The sequence below is a fragment of the Cherax quadricarinatus genome, chromosome 46 (genome assembly GCF_038502225.1).
Source record: "Cherax quadricarinatus isolate ZL_2023a chromosome 46, ASM3850222v1, whole genome shotgun sequence".
Lineage (NCBI taxonomy): Eukaryota > Metazoa > Arthropoda > Malacostraca > Decapoda > Parastacidae > Cherax > Cherax quadricarinatus.
In genome coordinates, this window is record NC_091337.1 from 20,556,279 (window position 1) to 20,573,698 (window position 17,420).

The following is a 17,420-nucleotide window of genomic DNA, read 5'->3' on the forward strand; positions in this document are numbered from 1 at the left end:
TTCAAAGACTTTCCCAGTCTATTTTTTTGGTTATCGAAAACAGTTACGCACTATTGTGTGGCTACTCTGATTCATATGACATTTAACAAGGTTACAGAAAGAAATATTTTGTCTTAGTTCCCTCCCTTGCAAAAGGTGAGCATCATAATGTATGAGGGTGAGGCTGGAGGCCCGGTGTAGGGCACTCAGGATCTTAACACAACACAACTGAGAACCAATAAAAACCGAAGACCTGAGTTAATTAGCGCTAAATAAGTGGTGTTATTTAACTAAGTTTTTATCTGAACAATTATATATATGTTTATTTAATAAATATTCTTATTGTAGCTAATTAAATCTGATAGTACTTCCTTGGCAGAATGACGTGATAAAATGAGAACCTAATATAAGTTAACAATGCTAAATACAGAACGCATAAAAAATATAGTTTACTATTAACCAAATGTCCAAGAAATATATGTATATTTTTAAGCAATATAAACTCTGGAATCGTTAGATATATTATTTTAGTGTACAATAGGTTGTAGGTTGAATTAGGCTCACAAACTTGGCGGACTAGCGAGCAAGAGCACGACAGGTGAGCACCAGTCCGACTTGTTTTACTGATTTACCCACGTTGGACGAGTCCAACAGGTCTAATACCCTGCTTGTATCACACACACTGTTATTATTCATAAGTCTGTTGGATGGCGAGTGTGAAGAATATTTCTGGTGGAGAGAAATTAGCGATGGAATGTGTGGTATGTCATTCATGTAGACAGCTGATCCCAACATCACAACACACTCATCCTAAGACTTGTATGGGATGCTACTCTCCTGTTTTATCGCTTTTCACTTTTTTCTAGGGGTAATCTTCCATGATAACCTCTCGGTGGGTTTCTTTGAGGTTCTCTCTCAGTCTTTTGGGGACTCAGGGTGAATGTTTTCCATTCTTTAGATCAGAATTGACAAAAAAAGAGTGGAGAAAGTTTGAGGGGGAGGGGCGGAGGCTGTTCCTACTAAATTACCTTGTTTAAAGCCTCCACCCTGAACTGTTTATGGGTATTTCTCGTAAAGCTAATTATTTTACAGATCAGAGATTATTTTGCATGCTATTGTGAAATTTTCACTGTTTTTGGCTTGTGAAATAAGACGTGTAGTATTAGCTTATTTATTGTGGAGATGTTTCGCCTAGGGAAGCTTTTTAAATCGATGATTGGAGTGAAAAAAAGTCCTCCGAACATAACCTTTTCCCAGAAACTATCCTTGTACTAGATATGTATCTTATTTCAAACTTGCTGGTATCTTATATCATCTCTTACTTTCAGAGGTTGTCATATGTTTCTTGTACTAATGTTGACAAAAAATTCAAACGAGAAGCTTCAACTGGGCTTCAGTTCAGTTCTTAGGCGAGTCATGCAGTATACTGAAGTAATTAATAAAAGAAATTTGGATTTCAACATGATTTATTAGAATTTGCTTAGTCATTGTAGGTGTACAAAATTGAAATGTTATGATGACTTAATCTAGGCTGGCCCTACAGCTGCTTTAATGGATTTAAATTCATTGCGGTCCCCATTGTTTCATCCAGACAAATGTACATTAATCTGGAAATATCGGATTAATGAACAATATAGTAAAAAATGAATGCCAGGCTCAAGCTCCTTTGTAGACAGGCACAGTGTCTACATTCTGAGGCTTGTAAGACCCTATACATATCTAGCTACACTTGGAAAATCCTAGAGGGATTAGTACCAAACCTACACATGAAAATCGCTCCCTATGAAAGCAAAAGACTTGGCAGACAATGCAACATCCCCCCAGTGAAAAGCAGGGGCACCACTAGCATGATAAGAGACAACACAATAAGTGTCAGGGGCCCAAGACTGTTCAACTGCCTCCCAGCTGGACATCGCACCTAAAGTCAGTACCTGACCAGCTGGGCTGTGGTTTGTACATTGGGTTGTGTGCGACCAACAGTAACAGCCTAGTTGATCAGGCTTTGATCCACCATGAGGCCTGGTCATAGACCAGACCATGGGGGCGTTGACCCCCGGAACCCTCTCCAGGTATACTCCAGGTATCTTAAACAATGTCATGTACATTATTCTTATTCTTCATGGTACCCTGCTTTAACAAAAAAATAGAAGACTACAAATCATTCAGAGCAAAAGGGTGAGAATTATCCTGGGCCTGGGTCTAAGAGAGCATGTAGACCAGGATGAATTACAACTAGATATGCTGAATGGTGAAGACAGAGTAAAGCAACTGAAGTTAAATCAATTTTTTTTTTTTTAAGAATAATCATAAGTAGTGTCCAGAATATCTTGCTGCCAAGTTTGTCAAGATTCAGAACCAAACCCAGTATGGTAATAGGGGAAGTGAACACAATTTTCTATTACCTACAGGAGGTGGTCAGGCCTCAAACCCCTTTCATTATGCAGCAATAAAGGAGTGGAGCAGTCTGCAAAAACATTTCAAAGCCTGTCCTTGCGTGAGCCAATTTAGGAAGATAACTAATGGTACCTAATGAATGAAGCTTTAGAAAGGGGAAAAAGTGATTTCTTGAGTAAGTAACATGTATGTACCTATTATTGTAAGGTGATCCTCTCTATTTAATGTTCATGTAAATAACTCAGTTCACTTTATTTCTATTTCCCTCCATTTACTGTAACTGATTTTCACACAGTTGAGTTAGTTTGCAGTTCTATTTTTTAAGGTTATAATCATGACTGATTTCTACTGTATCATATAGTTAGACCTTAAATAATAAAATATTACAAAGATTCCAGTGGAAATTAGTCACTTTGACTTTTAAAGGTTGTCCTGGTGGGTAATTTACACACATTACTATGTATGATAATTGTACTTTTGTGTAACTGTACCTAAATTAACTTACATACTTACAGAGTATAAGTAAGAAGGAACACTGGAATAGGCCTGTTGGTTTGCAGTAGGCAGGTCCACCTCACACCAAATCATACATACTAATAAGATTCCCCATTTACTAGCTGCTTCATAATTGTTAAAAAGCACCTCCTTACCGTAATGTGAATTTTTTTTTTTTTTTTTTTGTAATGTCAACTCTCTCCTACCGATGTAGGGTGACCTGAAAGAGGAGATACCTTCACCATCGCTCATTCAGTCATGGTCTTGCCAGAACTGTGCTGACATGACAATTCAGATGGCCCTCCAAACTGCAATATTTCCACCCCTCCTTCAGTGTGCAGGCACTGTGCTTACCACCTCCAGGACTCCTGTCTGGCTAACCAGTTTCACTGAATCCCTTTATAAATTTTACCTTGCTCACTTCAATAGCAGATCAGACTGATTCATGATCTTCAGTTTTGTAGAGTGATTTAATAGAGAAGGTGAAGTTACAAGAAGTTACTTAGCTACAATAGAAATACAATGGGACAAGATGTTACCAATTTTCTATGGGAGTTTAAGGAAGGCTGGAAGAACAAGGACAGAATTGAATGAGCTTGCTTTGTTTGACATAGCATATTTATGTTTCTATTATGTTAGGGAGGTGAGGTGTCTTTAACAGTAGACCTCAGATAGGGGGCTTTTGATGTCTCAACGTTGAATTCCAGATCTTAAGGCTTTTCATGCACACTGAATATTTTGGATAAGTCGAGTTAGTTACGGGTGATGTCAAAGATGGTTTTGTCTTGTGTTATGCCTGTGTTCTGTTGCTGCTATCAAGGAAAAGTTTCAGCAGAAGGTTTATATTGGAATTTAGTGTTCTATATATTATTATTTTTTTTTTTTATCATCACACTGGCCGATTCCCACCAAGGCAGGGTGGCCCGAAAAAGAAAAACTTTCACCATCATTCACTCCATCACTGTCTTGCCAGAAGGGTGCTTTACACTACAGTTTTTAAACTGCAACATTAACACCCCTCCTTCAGAGTGCAGGCACTGTACTTCCCATCTCCAGGACTCAAGTCCGGCCTGCCGGTTTCCCTGAACCCCTTCATAAATGTTACTTTGCTCACACTCCAACAGCACGTCAAGTATAAAGTTTTTCTTCTTCTCTTTTTTAGTAAATGTCTACAGGAGAAGGGATTACTAGCCCATTGCTCCCGGCATTTTAGTCGCCTCATACGACACACATGGCCTACGGAGGAAAGATTCTTTTCCACTTCCCCATGGACAATAGAAGAAATAAAGAAGAACAAGAGCTATGTAGAAAAAGGAGAAAAACCTAGATGTATGTATATATATATGCATGTGCATGTCTGTGAAGTGTGACCAAAGTGTAAGTTGGAGTAGCAAGACATCCCTATTATCTAGAGTGTTTATGAGACAGAAAAAGACACCAGCAATCCTACCATCATGCAAAACAGTTACAGGTTTCTGTTTCACAGTCATCTGGCAGGACAGTAGTACTTCCCTGGGTGGTTGCTGTCTACCAACCTACTACCTATATATATAGTAGGCAAATAGTATGAGTGCATATTTAGTAGTATGTTAAGTAAGTTGAAGCTTTTGAAAAGTGGGGGAGTGTTGTCTGGCACTAGAATGGGTGATAGTCTGCAGAGCAAGCTTAACACTGGCATTGCTTAAATCAGTAGAGAACACAACAGTGTGAGAACAGTTTATCTACTGACTTACTGCATCTCTCAGCATATTTATTGTAGCCATATTTTCCAATTTGAGTTTTTTCACCATTTATGTGGAGTATACTTAGAGGGTTTTTCGGGGTCAGCAGCTCAGTGGCCCGGTCCATGACAGTCTTGTATTTTTCAAATGTCAGCTTTTACTTGAATGCAATCCAGGGAATATAATTTGAGGGATTTTAGACATTCTTTTAATTTGGTTTTTGAATAGGTGTGAGCAATTAAGGCTCCAAATATTTTTATTCTAAAATTAAGCAGCCTTTGAGTGCAGTTGAATGTACTATATTGCATTATTTCAGTTTAGAGGGTAAAAATACTTTTAAAAAGTATTATTGGCTTGGTATCTCCTACAAAATGTTTCAAGTTTGTCAGGCTTGGTGTATCCAGTCTCTGAGAATTTTCTGCCCTTTCATCAGTTTGAAAAGTACAGTGGACCCCCGCATAGTGAACTTAATCCGTGCAAGAGGGCTGGTCGTTATGCGAAATGTTCGCTATGCGAATTAATTTTCCCCATAAGAAATAATGGAAATAAAATTAATCCGTGCAAGACACCCAAAAGTATGAAAAAAAAAATTTTTTACCACAAAAAAATGTTAATTTTAGTACACACAAACTGAAAAAGGCATGCACAATTACATAACACTTACTTTTATTGAAGATCTGGTGATGATTGATGGGATGGGAGGAGGGGAGAGAGAGTGTTAGTGTTTAGAAGGGGAATCCCCTTCCATTAGGACTTGAGGTAGCAAGTCCTTTTCCGGGGTTACTTCCCTTCTTCTTTTAATGCCACTAGGACCAGCTTCAGAGTCACTGGACCTCTGTCGCACAACAAATCTGTCCATAGAGCTCTGTACCTCCCGTTCCTTTACGATTTGTCTAAAATGGGCCATAACATTGTCATTGAAATAGTCACCAGCACGGCTTGCAACAGCTGTGTCAGGGTGATTTTCATCCATAAAGGTTTGCAGTTCAACCCACTGTGCACACATTTCCTTAATTTTTGAAGTAGGCACAATGGATTCCACAACTGGCATAGGCTTCTCAGGGTTAGCCCCAAACCCTTCAAAATCTTTCTTAATTTCCATACTAATTCTCACCCTTTTTACCACAGGGTTGGCACTAGAAGCTTTCTTGGGGCCCATGGTCACTTATTTTCCAGAAACAGCACCGAAAACACTGTAATAATACGAAATATTCCGAGTGTATGCTTGAATGTTACCGCGGAGGCTGGCTGGTAAACAATGGACGCGTCTCGGACGAAGGTCGCTGAGCGGGTTTTTGTCCACTATGCGGGGCAAAATTTTGGCGAACAAAGCGTTCGCTATGCGGATTGTTCGCTATGCAAGGCGTTCGCTATGCGGGGGTCCACTGTATATGCCTTATGAACCATTGTACAAATTTATATTACATTTTGTAATAAAAATCATTTGGAAATTTCCTGGAGAAATTTTTTTTATCTAATAGTATGGAGACCAGGCCTGTATGGTAAACTTCTGAGTAATTAAATAAAATAAAAAAAGGGGAAAACTGTATTCAGTAATGGGGTAGTGTTGAGGTAGAGAGTAAGTAGCAGACTCAAAGTACTCTATATCAATAGTGCAATGCATTTGAGGAGAGAGGATGCTGTCTTAGTTGACCAAAGCCAGCTAGACTAGATACACATCATTTGCCTATACATTTTCTTTTTTTTGTTAACACATTGACTGTTTCCTACCAAGGCAGACCATCATTGTCTTGCCAGAGGCATGCCTTCACTATAGTTAAAAAACTGCCACATATCAACACACCTCCTTTAGAGTGCAGGCATTGTACTTCCCACCACCAGGACTCAAGTCCAAAGCTTGCCCGTTTCACACTCCAACAGCACGTCAAGTCATGAAAACCATTCATCTCCACTCGCTCCTATCTAACATGCTCGAGCACGCTTGCTGGAAGTCCAAGCCCCTCACACAAAAGCCTCCAAATTTTCCTAGGCCAATCCCTACCTTGCCTTCTTTCCTCTGCTGATATATACGCTCTCCAAGTCATTCTATTTCATTCCATCCTCTCTGAATATCCAAACCACCTCAACAACCTCTTGTCAGCCCTCTAGATCATACTTTTAGTAACCCTGCACCACCTCCTAAATTCCAGACTGCAGATTCTCTGCATTATATTCACACCTCACATTGCATGATTCACACCCATATAAGTACGTACTCTTATTCATTTCCCGTCTTTGCTTCCGTGGATAATGTTCTCCGTCTCCACAGACTCTATAAAGTGCACCACTCACCTCATCAGTTCTATGATTCACCTTGGTTTTCATAGACCCATCTGTCTATACATATGTACATACATATTTATTTATTGACAGTATTTATTTTACTATTTTATTTGTAATACTGTATTTTAACTCTGTAAAAAGCCTATTGCATCATAGTTTTGAATAATTTAAAAAAAAATTTTTTAATGGTATGTTTTTAAGGTACATTAATGCTTAGACTAATTAGGGCTTCAGCCATACAGGAACCCTGCTAGTTGCTCAAGTAAAAAATCTTTATTATAAAGCAATTTGTGGATAATTATGAATTATTGGTTAGTGTACAGTATTTGAATGTCTTTTTTTTTTCTTTACATTTTAATAGTTAAGAGAAAAAGTAATTTTTATGATTCTAACCAAAATTTAGCCATGCATATTCACAAAACCCACACATAGGAGAATGAAATTTATGAAATTTTGGTTTGACTTGGACCATTAACTAGTCTTACCAAAACATTGTCATAAATTTCATTCTATGTGCAGGTTATTTGTGTATTGTTCCAGTCATGGTATTGTGCCTTTTTATTCTTCTTGCATATTCTACCCTTTCCCCTCTATCTTGTAGTAAATAGGTAGTTTTAATGCCTCTTCTCAGATTCGTGTAACACAATTCTATTTTTTCTCTGCAGGACTCAAGAAGTGGTGAGAGTTCACCTTGCCCTTGTAACTACAGTCCTCAGATTGTAGTTAACACAGTGCTCATTTGCAAGTCAGTTTGTCAAGACTAGTATTAGTGATAATTTACGAATTTTATATAACAAGCAAAAAAAAAAAAAAAAAAAACTTTTGAATATTAAAATGTTTATAAATGACTTTAAAACCTGCAGCATTCTGAGAGCTCACTATAGTATAAATACAAGGGGCTCATTGTACTACAAACTTATAGATTACATATAGGTCTGATGTGTACAAACATTACACACTACAGTATTTAAAGGCTGTGATTAATACAATTGCTGTCAAATACTGAAAAATGGCAGACCCTCTTGATTTGCTAGGTCTCACACCTAATGAAAAGAAGCTTCACAATCAAGTGACAGATTGTTTGAAGTCAATCCTAACTGCCCTTGGTGGAGAAGCACCCATGGATAAGCTCATTACTGAGTACAGAAAGGTGGTAGGAGAGGACATTCCCTTCAAACTATTTAAACATGGCACTGTTGCCAGTTTCCTGCAGTCCATAAACTGGGTAAGTGATCGTTATTAAATCATGTTGTGCAGTAAATCTACAAATGTAGAGAAGTATTTTAGTGCATGGCTATAGCTATCAATAAATTGGTTCACTAAAATATTTTGGGATCCTTACTATACTTACATTGCAACACTCTTTAACAAATCCATTGAATCCTCCACCTTCCCTACAGTTCTCAAAATAGCAAGGGTCACCCCGATCCATAAAGGAGGAGACCAAACAGAGTTGAATAACTATAGGCCAATATCCAATTTACACCCTCTCTCAAAAATCTTCGAAAAATTAATTCATAAACGAATCTACTCCTACCTCATCTCCCAAAACATTCTCAACCCCTGCCAATTTGGATTCAGGCCTAATAAAAATACTAATGATGCTATTATACACATGCTAGAACATATATACACTGCAATAGAGAAAAAAGAAGTCCCACTGGGGATCTTCATTGACTTATGTAAAGCTTTTGATACAGTTGACCATGACTTGCTCCACGTAAAATTGTCACACTATGGTATTAGAGGGCACTCCCTCAACTACCTCAAGTCTTACCTCAGCAACAGAAGCCAATATGTGTACGCAAATGGGGCAAGCTCTTCCGCACAACCAATTACAGTTGGTGTCCCACAGGGAAGTGTCCTTGGCCCTCTTCTCTTTCTCCTATACATAAATGACCTACCAAATGCTTCGCAATTACTCAAACCCACACTTTTTGCAGATGACACCACATACGTCTTCTCTCACCTGAGCCCAGTCACGCTAGCCAATACTGTAAACACCGAACTACAGAAAATATCTACCTGGATGAGGACTAACAAACTTACACTAAACATTGACAAAACCTGCTTCATTCAGTTTGGTAGCAGAGCTACAGATGTACCTCTTAACATAACGATAAACGGATCACCTATCACAAAGCTAACAGGGAAAATTCTTAGGAATCCACCTCGATAATAGACTCAAATTTCATACACATATACAACAAATTTCTAAGAAAATTTCCAAGACTGTAGGCATACGATCGAAGATATGGTACTATGTTCCACAGTCAGCCCTCCTGGCCCTTTATCACTCTCTTATTTACCCCTATCTCACCTATGGAATTTGTGCATGGGGCTCAACAACAACTAACCATCTCAGACCACTAATTACCCAACAAAAGGCTGCAGTTAGAATGATAACAAATTCTCACTACAGGCAGCACACTCCACCAATATTCAAAACACTCAACCTACTCACCATACAAAACATCCATACTTATTATTGCACTTATTACATACATAGAACACTTAACTCTGATATTAACCCTCCCCTCAAACATCTCCTTGCCAACCTCAACAGAACACATGACCATAATACAAGGCACAGATCACTCTTTGATGTTCCTCGTGTCCATCTCACGCTATGCAAAAACTCAATGCACATAAAAGGCCCTAAAATCTGGAATTCATTACCTTTAAATATAAAAGAAACACTACCTGTTTATAAATTCAAGTCTCTGCTCAAAGTTCACTTACTCACTCAAAACCAAATAAATACTGAATAACTGAACCATATAAATTGTATATCCTAAATGTTACTCACAATTATATCACAAATGTTAAACCTAACTTTGTTATTTTTTTTTAAATACACTACCTAACAGAATACTCCATTCTATGCATGCAATGCATGCAAGCATAGGACCTGTCTTTGTAATACTCATTTGTATTTTATAGTTATCTGTTTACAATAATGTCTTATCACTGACTTCATCATTGCTTAGTTAATCTTAAGTTAATTTTAAGCCAGCCCGTAATGCTATGCATATAAGTGGCTTTGGCATGCTGCTCTTACCTGTATTTTTTGTACCTCTGTTTGTATGCTAAATTTCTAAATAAATAAATAAATAAATACTATATAGGTACTTGTAGCACCTCTTCACTGGGTTTATTTTTACACTTTGTCCTGTATTTCTTACTTCAGTTTTTATGGTAGTGTACAGATTTTGTGCTTTATACTGAATACCATTATGTCATTGTAAATATGATATATTATCATGTTAAGCACTTTTGGGTGTGGTCAGTAATGTGATCGGTGACAACGTAGGTATGGTCTTGGTCTTGGCCTTGGCAGTGAAAACTGTTATTACAGCTTCCTCTCCCCAATATGGAGAGAGTAGGGAATGAAGTAGAGAGAGAGGCAACAATCAAAAGCAATTATTACATATACAGTACAGTATAACAATGTTGGATAAACTGTTGTGACTAATATACAGGGTGTCCACAAAAACACTCCCTGATTTCAAACAGGTGTAGCATGTAACTTTATTTTAATAATCTTTCACAGTTAGTAGCTTCAGATGCAGGATTTCATTCAGTTTCATGTAGTATGGAGTAGCATTAAAGGCACTCAATGTGCGCCCATCTGGTTGCTTGGCAAACATTGATGTGATAGTCCAGTTCGGTCCAGACGCTCTGCAGCATATCTGGTGTTATCATGTGAACTGTTTCAGTGGTCGAAATTTTCAGCTCCTCCAGGGTTGCAGGTAGTTGTGGTATGTAAACTGTGCTCTTCACATACCCCAAAAAGAAAGAGGTCACAAACAGTTAGGTCTGGTGACCTCTGCAAGTAGCAGCAGGATGATGCAACGACCCCTGTAATTTGAAATTATGCTAGCCGAAATTAATGCCAGATTACTGATTGCCGGATTAGTGATGGCCGACTTCTACAGTACAGTGGACCCTCGATAATCATAAGGCTCGAAAGTCGTAATTTTCGAAAATTGTAACGTTATTTTCATCAAAACATTGACTTGCGAATCATCGTTTGTCCCGGACGAGTACTCACGGCTCCGAGCTGCCTCGCATTCCCTTCCCAGCCAGTGTGGCATTCTTTACCAGTGAATGACGGTCCTCTCACTTGTTCATATGAAATATTTCATAATATTCCATTCATTTTAGTGCTTGCAACTGCTAAATAAGCTACCATGGCTCCAAAGAAAGCTCCTAGTGCCAGGTCTTTGGTAAAGAAGGTGAGAAATACGATTGAAGTCAAGAAAAACATCATTGAACAGTATGAAAGTGGCGTACGTGTGGCCGAACTGGCCAGGATGTATAAGAAACCCCATACAACCATAGCTTCCATCGTGGCCAAGAAAAAGGAAATCAAGGAAGCTGTTGTTGCAAAGGGGGTAAATATGCTGACAAAAATGAGATAGCCAGTACAGTGGACCCCCGCATAACAATTACCTCCGAATGCGACCAATTATGTAAGTGTATTTATGTAAGTGCGTTTGTACGTGTATGTTTGGGGGTCTGAAATGGACTAATCTACTTCACAATATTTCTTATGGGAACAAATTCGGTCAGTACTGGCACCTGAACATACTTCTGGAGTGAAAAAATATCGTTAACCGGGGGTCCACTGTACTCGAAGATGTTGAGAAGTTATTGTTGGTGTGGATAAATGAGAAACAATTAGCAGGAGGTAGTCTTATGCAGTCGCTTATTTGTGAAAAGGCTAGGCAGTTGCATGACAATCTCGTAAAGAAATTGCCTGCAACGAGTACTGATATTTGTGAATTTAAGGCCAGCAAAGGCTGGTTTGAGAGATTTAAGAACCGTAGTGGCATACACAGTGTGATAAGGCATGGTGAGGCTGCCAGTTCTGACAAAAATGCAGCTACAAAATTCGTAAGTGAATTCAATTAGTACATACAGACTGAACAATTAAAACCCCAACAAGTGTTCATTTGTGACGAAACAGGCCTCTTTTTGGAAGAAAATACCAAAGAGGACCTACATTACTCAGGAGGAAAAGGCACTGCCAGGACACAAACCTTTGAAAGACAGGCTAACTCTCATGTTTTGTAGTAATGCTAGTGGGGATTTCAGAGTGAAGCCGTTACTAGTATACCATTCTGAAAACCCCAGAGTGTTCAAGAAAAACAATGTCATGAAGAGTAAATTGTGTGTGTTTTGGAAAGCTAATAATAAGGCATGGGTCACAAGGGAAATTTTCATTGATTGGTTCCACAAAGTGTTTGGCCCCAGTGTGAAGAATTACCTCCCGGAAAATAAATTGGATCTCAAGTGCCTCCTGCTAATGGACAGTGTACCTGCTCATCCTCCAAGCTTGGATGACCTAATTCTGGAGGAGTTTGGGTTCATCACAGTGAAGTTCTTGCCCCCCTAATACCACTCCTCTCCTCCAGCCCATGGACCATCAGATCATTTCAAACTTTAAAAAACATTGCTAGTACGGCTTACGCGCCAGGGTTATTGACGTACTAGTACGCAAAAATTCTAGCGCCTTCAAATCTCGCGGGAAAAGGCTGGTAGGCCTAGATGTTAAAGAATGGGTGTGTGCGTGTGGTCAGCGTGCGCGGTAGAAAAAAATCTGGGACCCAGTGGTGCATTGTGGGAACGCCATTTTAGTAGACCTTGTTCACCATGCCTCGCGGTAAGAAACTCCTCACTCCTCGGCGAATTGGGACACTTTTGTTCCCCAGTGACAGTTCTAATACAGATGGAAGTGCCAGTGAAGATGAGTTTCAAGGTTCTGATGAAGTTGTGACTGAAACTAATGACCGTAATACCTGTAATAGTGAGGAAAACCCAGACGACCCTCAGCCTTCCAGCTCTGCTGCTGGGTCGTCTTGTTCACGTTCAGTTGTACCAGAACCAAAGAGGAAGCTCCTATTTTCCCATATCCCGGACTCAGATGTGAGCATTGGTGATGATAGTGATAGTGAATATGAACTACGAGCTCTTGAAAACACTTCACGTAGCAATAGCGAAGTGGAATATTCTCCAGTGAAGCGTCAGTATATAGGATATATGCGGGACACAGATGGACTTCTGGACACACGGAACTAGAGAAAGCACCAAAACAACCAGGAGTAGGAAATGTGGAAGGGCTGACATCCGGGGGCCCACAGATGGAGATCTGAAAACATAAACCACACCTGGTAGTGTGCCATATGCTATTCCAAGGGGAGGGAGTACATCTTGGAGTACATCCTGTGGCTGTACAACAGGAACAGATAGTGAAAATGAAGATGATAGTGTTGCAATTGGGATGGAAAATGTGTATGGTGGTGGTAGTGGTGGTGCTGGCCGTGAGGGACCAGCAGTGGGCCATGCTGCCACCCACGCCACTGCCTCAGCTGATCTACAACAAAGGCCACCATCCCCCACCCACCCACCACACCAGCCTCTACAACCACAAACTCCACAACCACCTGTCAATGCCCAGTACCCACCAGCAGACTGCACCTGGGATTGGCAGGAAGCTGATAGTTTTGTTCCCAATCCTTGTCACTTTGATGAAACTCAAAGTGGAATACGGCCACCTTGTACACTTGGGAACAATGCCACTGAACTAGAATGTTTCGAGTTATTCTTTGACAAACCCCTGATGGAAATTATTATCAGGGAAAGCAACAGATACTTCGAGTACACCATGGCAAACACAATACTTTCACCAAAATCACGCCTACACCAGTGGAAGGAAACAACTGTGGCTTAGATGTATCTTTTCTTTGCCAAAATAATGCTTATGCCACATGTGTATAAGCACAGTGTCAAATCATACTGGTCAACAGACCACCTGATTGCAACCCCAGGTTTCAGTGATATAATGGGAGTGAATCAATTTGTGCTACTATTACGTATGCTTCACTTCTCAGACAAAGCCAGGCCTGACAGAAACGACAGGTTATATAAGATTAGGAATGTGTTTGTGTATCTGAAACAGAAATTCAATATGTATTTTTATCCCTTCAGGAAGCTTGTTATTGATGAGTCTTTGATTCTGTTCAAAGGAAGGCTCTCATTCAAGCAGTACATACCAAGCAAGAGGAAACGCTTTGTTATAAAGTTATTTGTGCGTTGTAACTGCTACAGTGGTCTTGTATTGGATATTGTGTACACTGGAAGTTATACATTGCAAAATACCAGGAAGTTATTGGGCATCTCTGGTGATGTGGTTAGAACAATGATAGAACCATACCTTGGTAAGGGGCATATATACTGATAACTGGTACACAAGCCCCTCACTCAGTGATTTTTTGCAAGTGAACATGACAGATGTGTGGGACAGTGCGTGCAAATCATAAACATATGCCCAGGTTTGACGCTGGCACTCATAGAGGTGAAGTGCAGGCGTTTGCTGCCAATGACATCATGGCATTTCGGTGGCATGACAAACGAGATGTCACACAGTTGTCTTCAGTTCACCCTTATGAAATGACAAACACTGGCAGGCAGCATAGAGACAGCAATGAACCCATTCTAAAGCCTGCAGCTGTGATTGATTACACCCTCAATATGCACTCAGTGGACAAATGTGACATGCAGACTGGGTTTGCTGATTGTGTTCACAAGAGTTATAAGTGGTACATAAAACTCTTTTTTCCATCTTCTGGACATTTCCATGCTTAGTGCTTATAATATGTATAAGATGAGGACCAGAAACAAACCACCATAAGGCGAATTTTGTTTGTCTGTCATCAGGCAAATAGTATTCAAGTACCAAGGAGCAACACCTACAATAGAAAACCGCCCACTAAATTATCAACAACTACCTTCTCGTCCGAAGCATGGTGATCACTTCCTAATACAACTGCCTGCTACTGCTTTCAAGGAAAAGGCTCAGAAGACGTGTTAGGTCTGTGCACATACTAAAAAACGCCCACAACAACGCAGATACACTCGTTTTATGTGTGAGGAGTGTAAAACACCAGTGCATGACACCATGTTTCAAAGAGTTCCACAGGCTGCAGAGCTTCTAGAAACATTCCCTGTGACTGTATATGTGTGTATAAAATATAGAAAAATAGTAATAAACAACATTTTGTATCGTTTGTGTGTGTAAACAACTTTTATAAACAATATAGTGACAACAGTGTTTGTGCAGTTATTGTGTAGTAAATAAAGGAAAAAACTTACAAAATAGTGCTCATATTTAACAAAAAAAGGCACAATACCGTGACTGGAACGATACACAAATAACCCGCACATAAAAGAGAGAAGCTTACGACGACGTTTCGGTCCGACTTGGACCATTGACAAATGGTCAATGGTCCAAGTCGGACCGAAACGTCATCGTAAGCTTCTCTCTTTTATGTGCGGGTTATTTGTGTATAGTGCTCATATTGGTCTCACAGACCATAAAAGCTACTTGAAAAAAAGAAAATAAAAAACAATAGAAAATAATATAAAAAACTAAATAAACTGAAACCGGGTGACAGGCAGTTGGCGATGTTACCATTTGCCGGTCATTTTCTGTCAACTTCAGGCCTCCATATCTCGGTAAGTATTGATGGTAATATTTTTTTGTTTAGCCTATAAGATTTAAAAAAAAAAACTATCTTTTCATAAGAATTTTTTTTTTTTAAATTTTTCGACCCTGAGAACAAATCTGGGAGAGGGCCTGTCGACCCTGAAAGGGTTAAAGGTACTTTAATGTGACCTCAGACACTCACTTGACCCTAAGATAGTTTTGGAAAGATCACTTCAGTATCCTCCATTGCGTAAGCCTTATAGGTAAGGCTTTGGAGGGAGTGGCTACCAGGACTTTGAACTCTGCTTGGAGAAAATTGTGGTCAAATTGTGTCCACAAGAGATTTTGAAGGGTTTAGGGCTGACCCTGATGAGCCTATGGCAGTTGTGGAATCTGTTGTGGCGTTGGGAATTCCATGGGGTTGGATGTGAATTTGGAGGATGTGGAAGAGTTAGTGGAGGACCACAACGAAGAGCTAACCACTTACGAGCTGCAAGAGCTTCAGCTGGAATAGCAAGAGACCGTAGCTCAGAATATTGCTTCAGAGGAGGAGGAAGAGAGATGGAAGAAGTTGCCTTCTTCAGAAATTAAGGAGATTTTTGAAATGTGGGGTAGGATGGAAAAATTTCTGACAAAGCTGTTGCAAGCCATGTCAGCAACATGTGCAGTGACAAAGTCTTGGCCCATTTTAGGGAAGTTTTAAAGAGATGCCAGAAACAGAGCTCTCTGGACAAATATTTAGTGCCACAGGTGTACAGTGACTCAAGCTGGTCCTAGGGACATTAAAAAACAAAGAAGGGAAGTATCCCCAGTAAAGCACTTGGTACCTGAAGTCTTTATGGAAGAGGATTCCCCTTCCAAACAGTAAATAATCCAATTTCTCCCCTCCTCCAGTCTTCCATACACTAAGAAGAATTACCAATAAAGGTAAGTGTTATGCTGTTAATGTTTCATTCATCATGTCTCATTGTTTTGTGTATGTACATCTATATTTCATGTAAAAAATTTTTTTGTTTTAATACTTCTGGGTGTCTGGAACGGATTAATTGTATTTACATTATTTCTTATGGGGAAAATGGTTTTGCAAATCGTCAATTTCGATAATAATCACACTTTCTGGAATGGATAAATTAGGAAAAACGAGGGTCCTCTGTCATTGCTTCTCGTTTTGTAAAGCACTTACACTGTACATTGTCTATAAAGCATAAGGTGGCTTTGAAGCCACTGTCAGTTGCCATGAGCTTAGGTCACTTACATAAGCTGTGACCAGTAAATTTGGGTCTACATATGGGAGAATAGGTCTGTGTGGTAAGTGTGCACTATATTAAAAAAAACATGCAGCATGCAGTGCATAATGAGAAAAAACTTCGACCTTGGTGTAAGCGACTTTGTGGTGTATTTTTATATGGTTTTTGTGGTTGTATTCTCGTTTTTTGGTCTCATTTGATAGAATGGAAGATATATTACAGAAATAGATATGATTTTGATTGGTTTCAGTGGAAATGTTCGATTTTTGCCGATGTTCAAGAGTAAACAAATGACGTATGTCATTGTCCAATACGTGTCCAACTGGCTGATCTAATAAGCAGTCATGAATAGGTTGACATTATTTATTCAATTTTTACAATAATGCAGCAGTCTGCATAACCGTATATCTTCTATTTTTTGTGTGACTAAAAATTCAAAATGGAAAGTAAGCATAATATAAAAGGTGCCTGGAGATGTGACTAATGAACAGAGAAAAGGCTATTTTTGTGTCCGGAATGTCTGAATTGTTTATTCTGGACCCTATTTTGAAATTGGCATCTCTTGAAATTTGTGTGAAATTGGCCCCAAATTACTGAATTCTGATAACTTTATTGGGTAGTTGAAATACGTAGGTAAATGGGTGGTTTCTTGTACTTGAACAACAAAATAGAAATAATACAAGTGAAATTGCTATGAGTTTGGTAGACTGGAATAATGAAATGGGCCAAAAATAGGCTGCGGGCGAAATTGCTGGTGCATAAATATCGCTGTTGGGTCAAGTGTATTCTAATGTAACCACTCTGTAATCC

The 17,420-nt window shown here is 39.3% G+C and overlaps 1 protein-coding gene across 9 annotated transcripts in view; it reads left to right on the forward strand.

Annotated features, from left to right (window-relative positions):
* LOC128696749 (tudor domain-containing protein 7B) overlaps positions 1-17,420 on the forward strand; it is a 462,427-nt gene that overhangs the window by 17,228 nt on the left and 427,779 nt on the right. For 7 of the 9 annotated variants that reach the window (XR_011393213.1, XR_011393212.1, XM_070094597.1 and 4 more), the window contains exons 1-2: positions 541-577; positions 7,538-8,097. Coding sequence is in view for 7 of the 9 variants with exons in the window: in XM_070094597.1 (XP_069950698.1) it covers positions 7,882-8,097 (216 nt within the window). In the remaining 2 variants the exon portion in view is untranslated. Of the gene's footprint in view, positions 1-540; positions 578-2,391; positions 2,549-7,537; positions 8,098-17,420 lie in introns of those variants that run through there. The other 2 variants (XM_070094598.1, XM_070094599.1) reach the window with 2 other exon arrangements.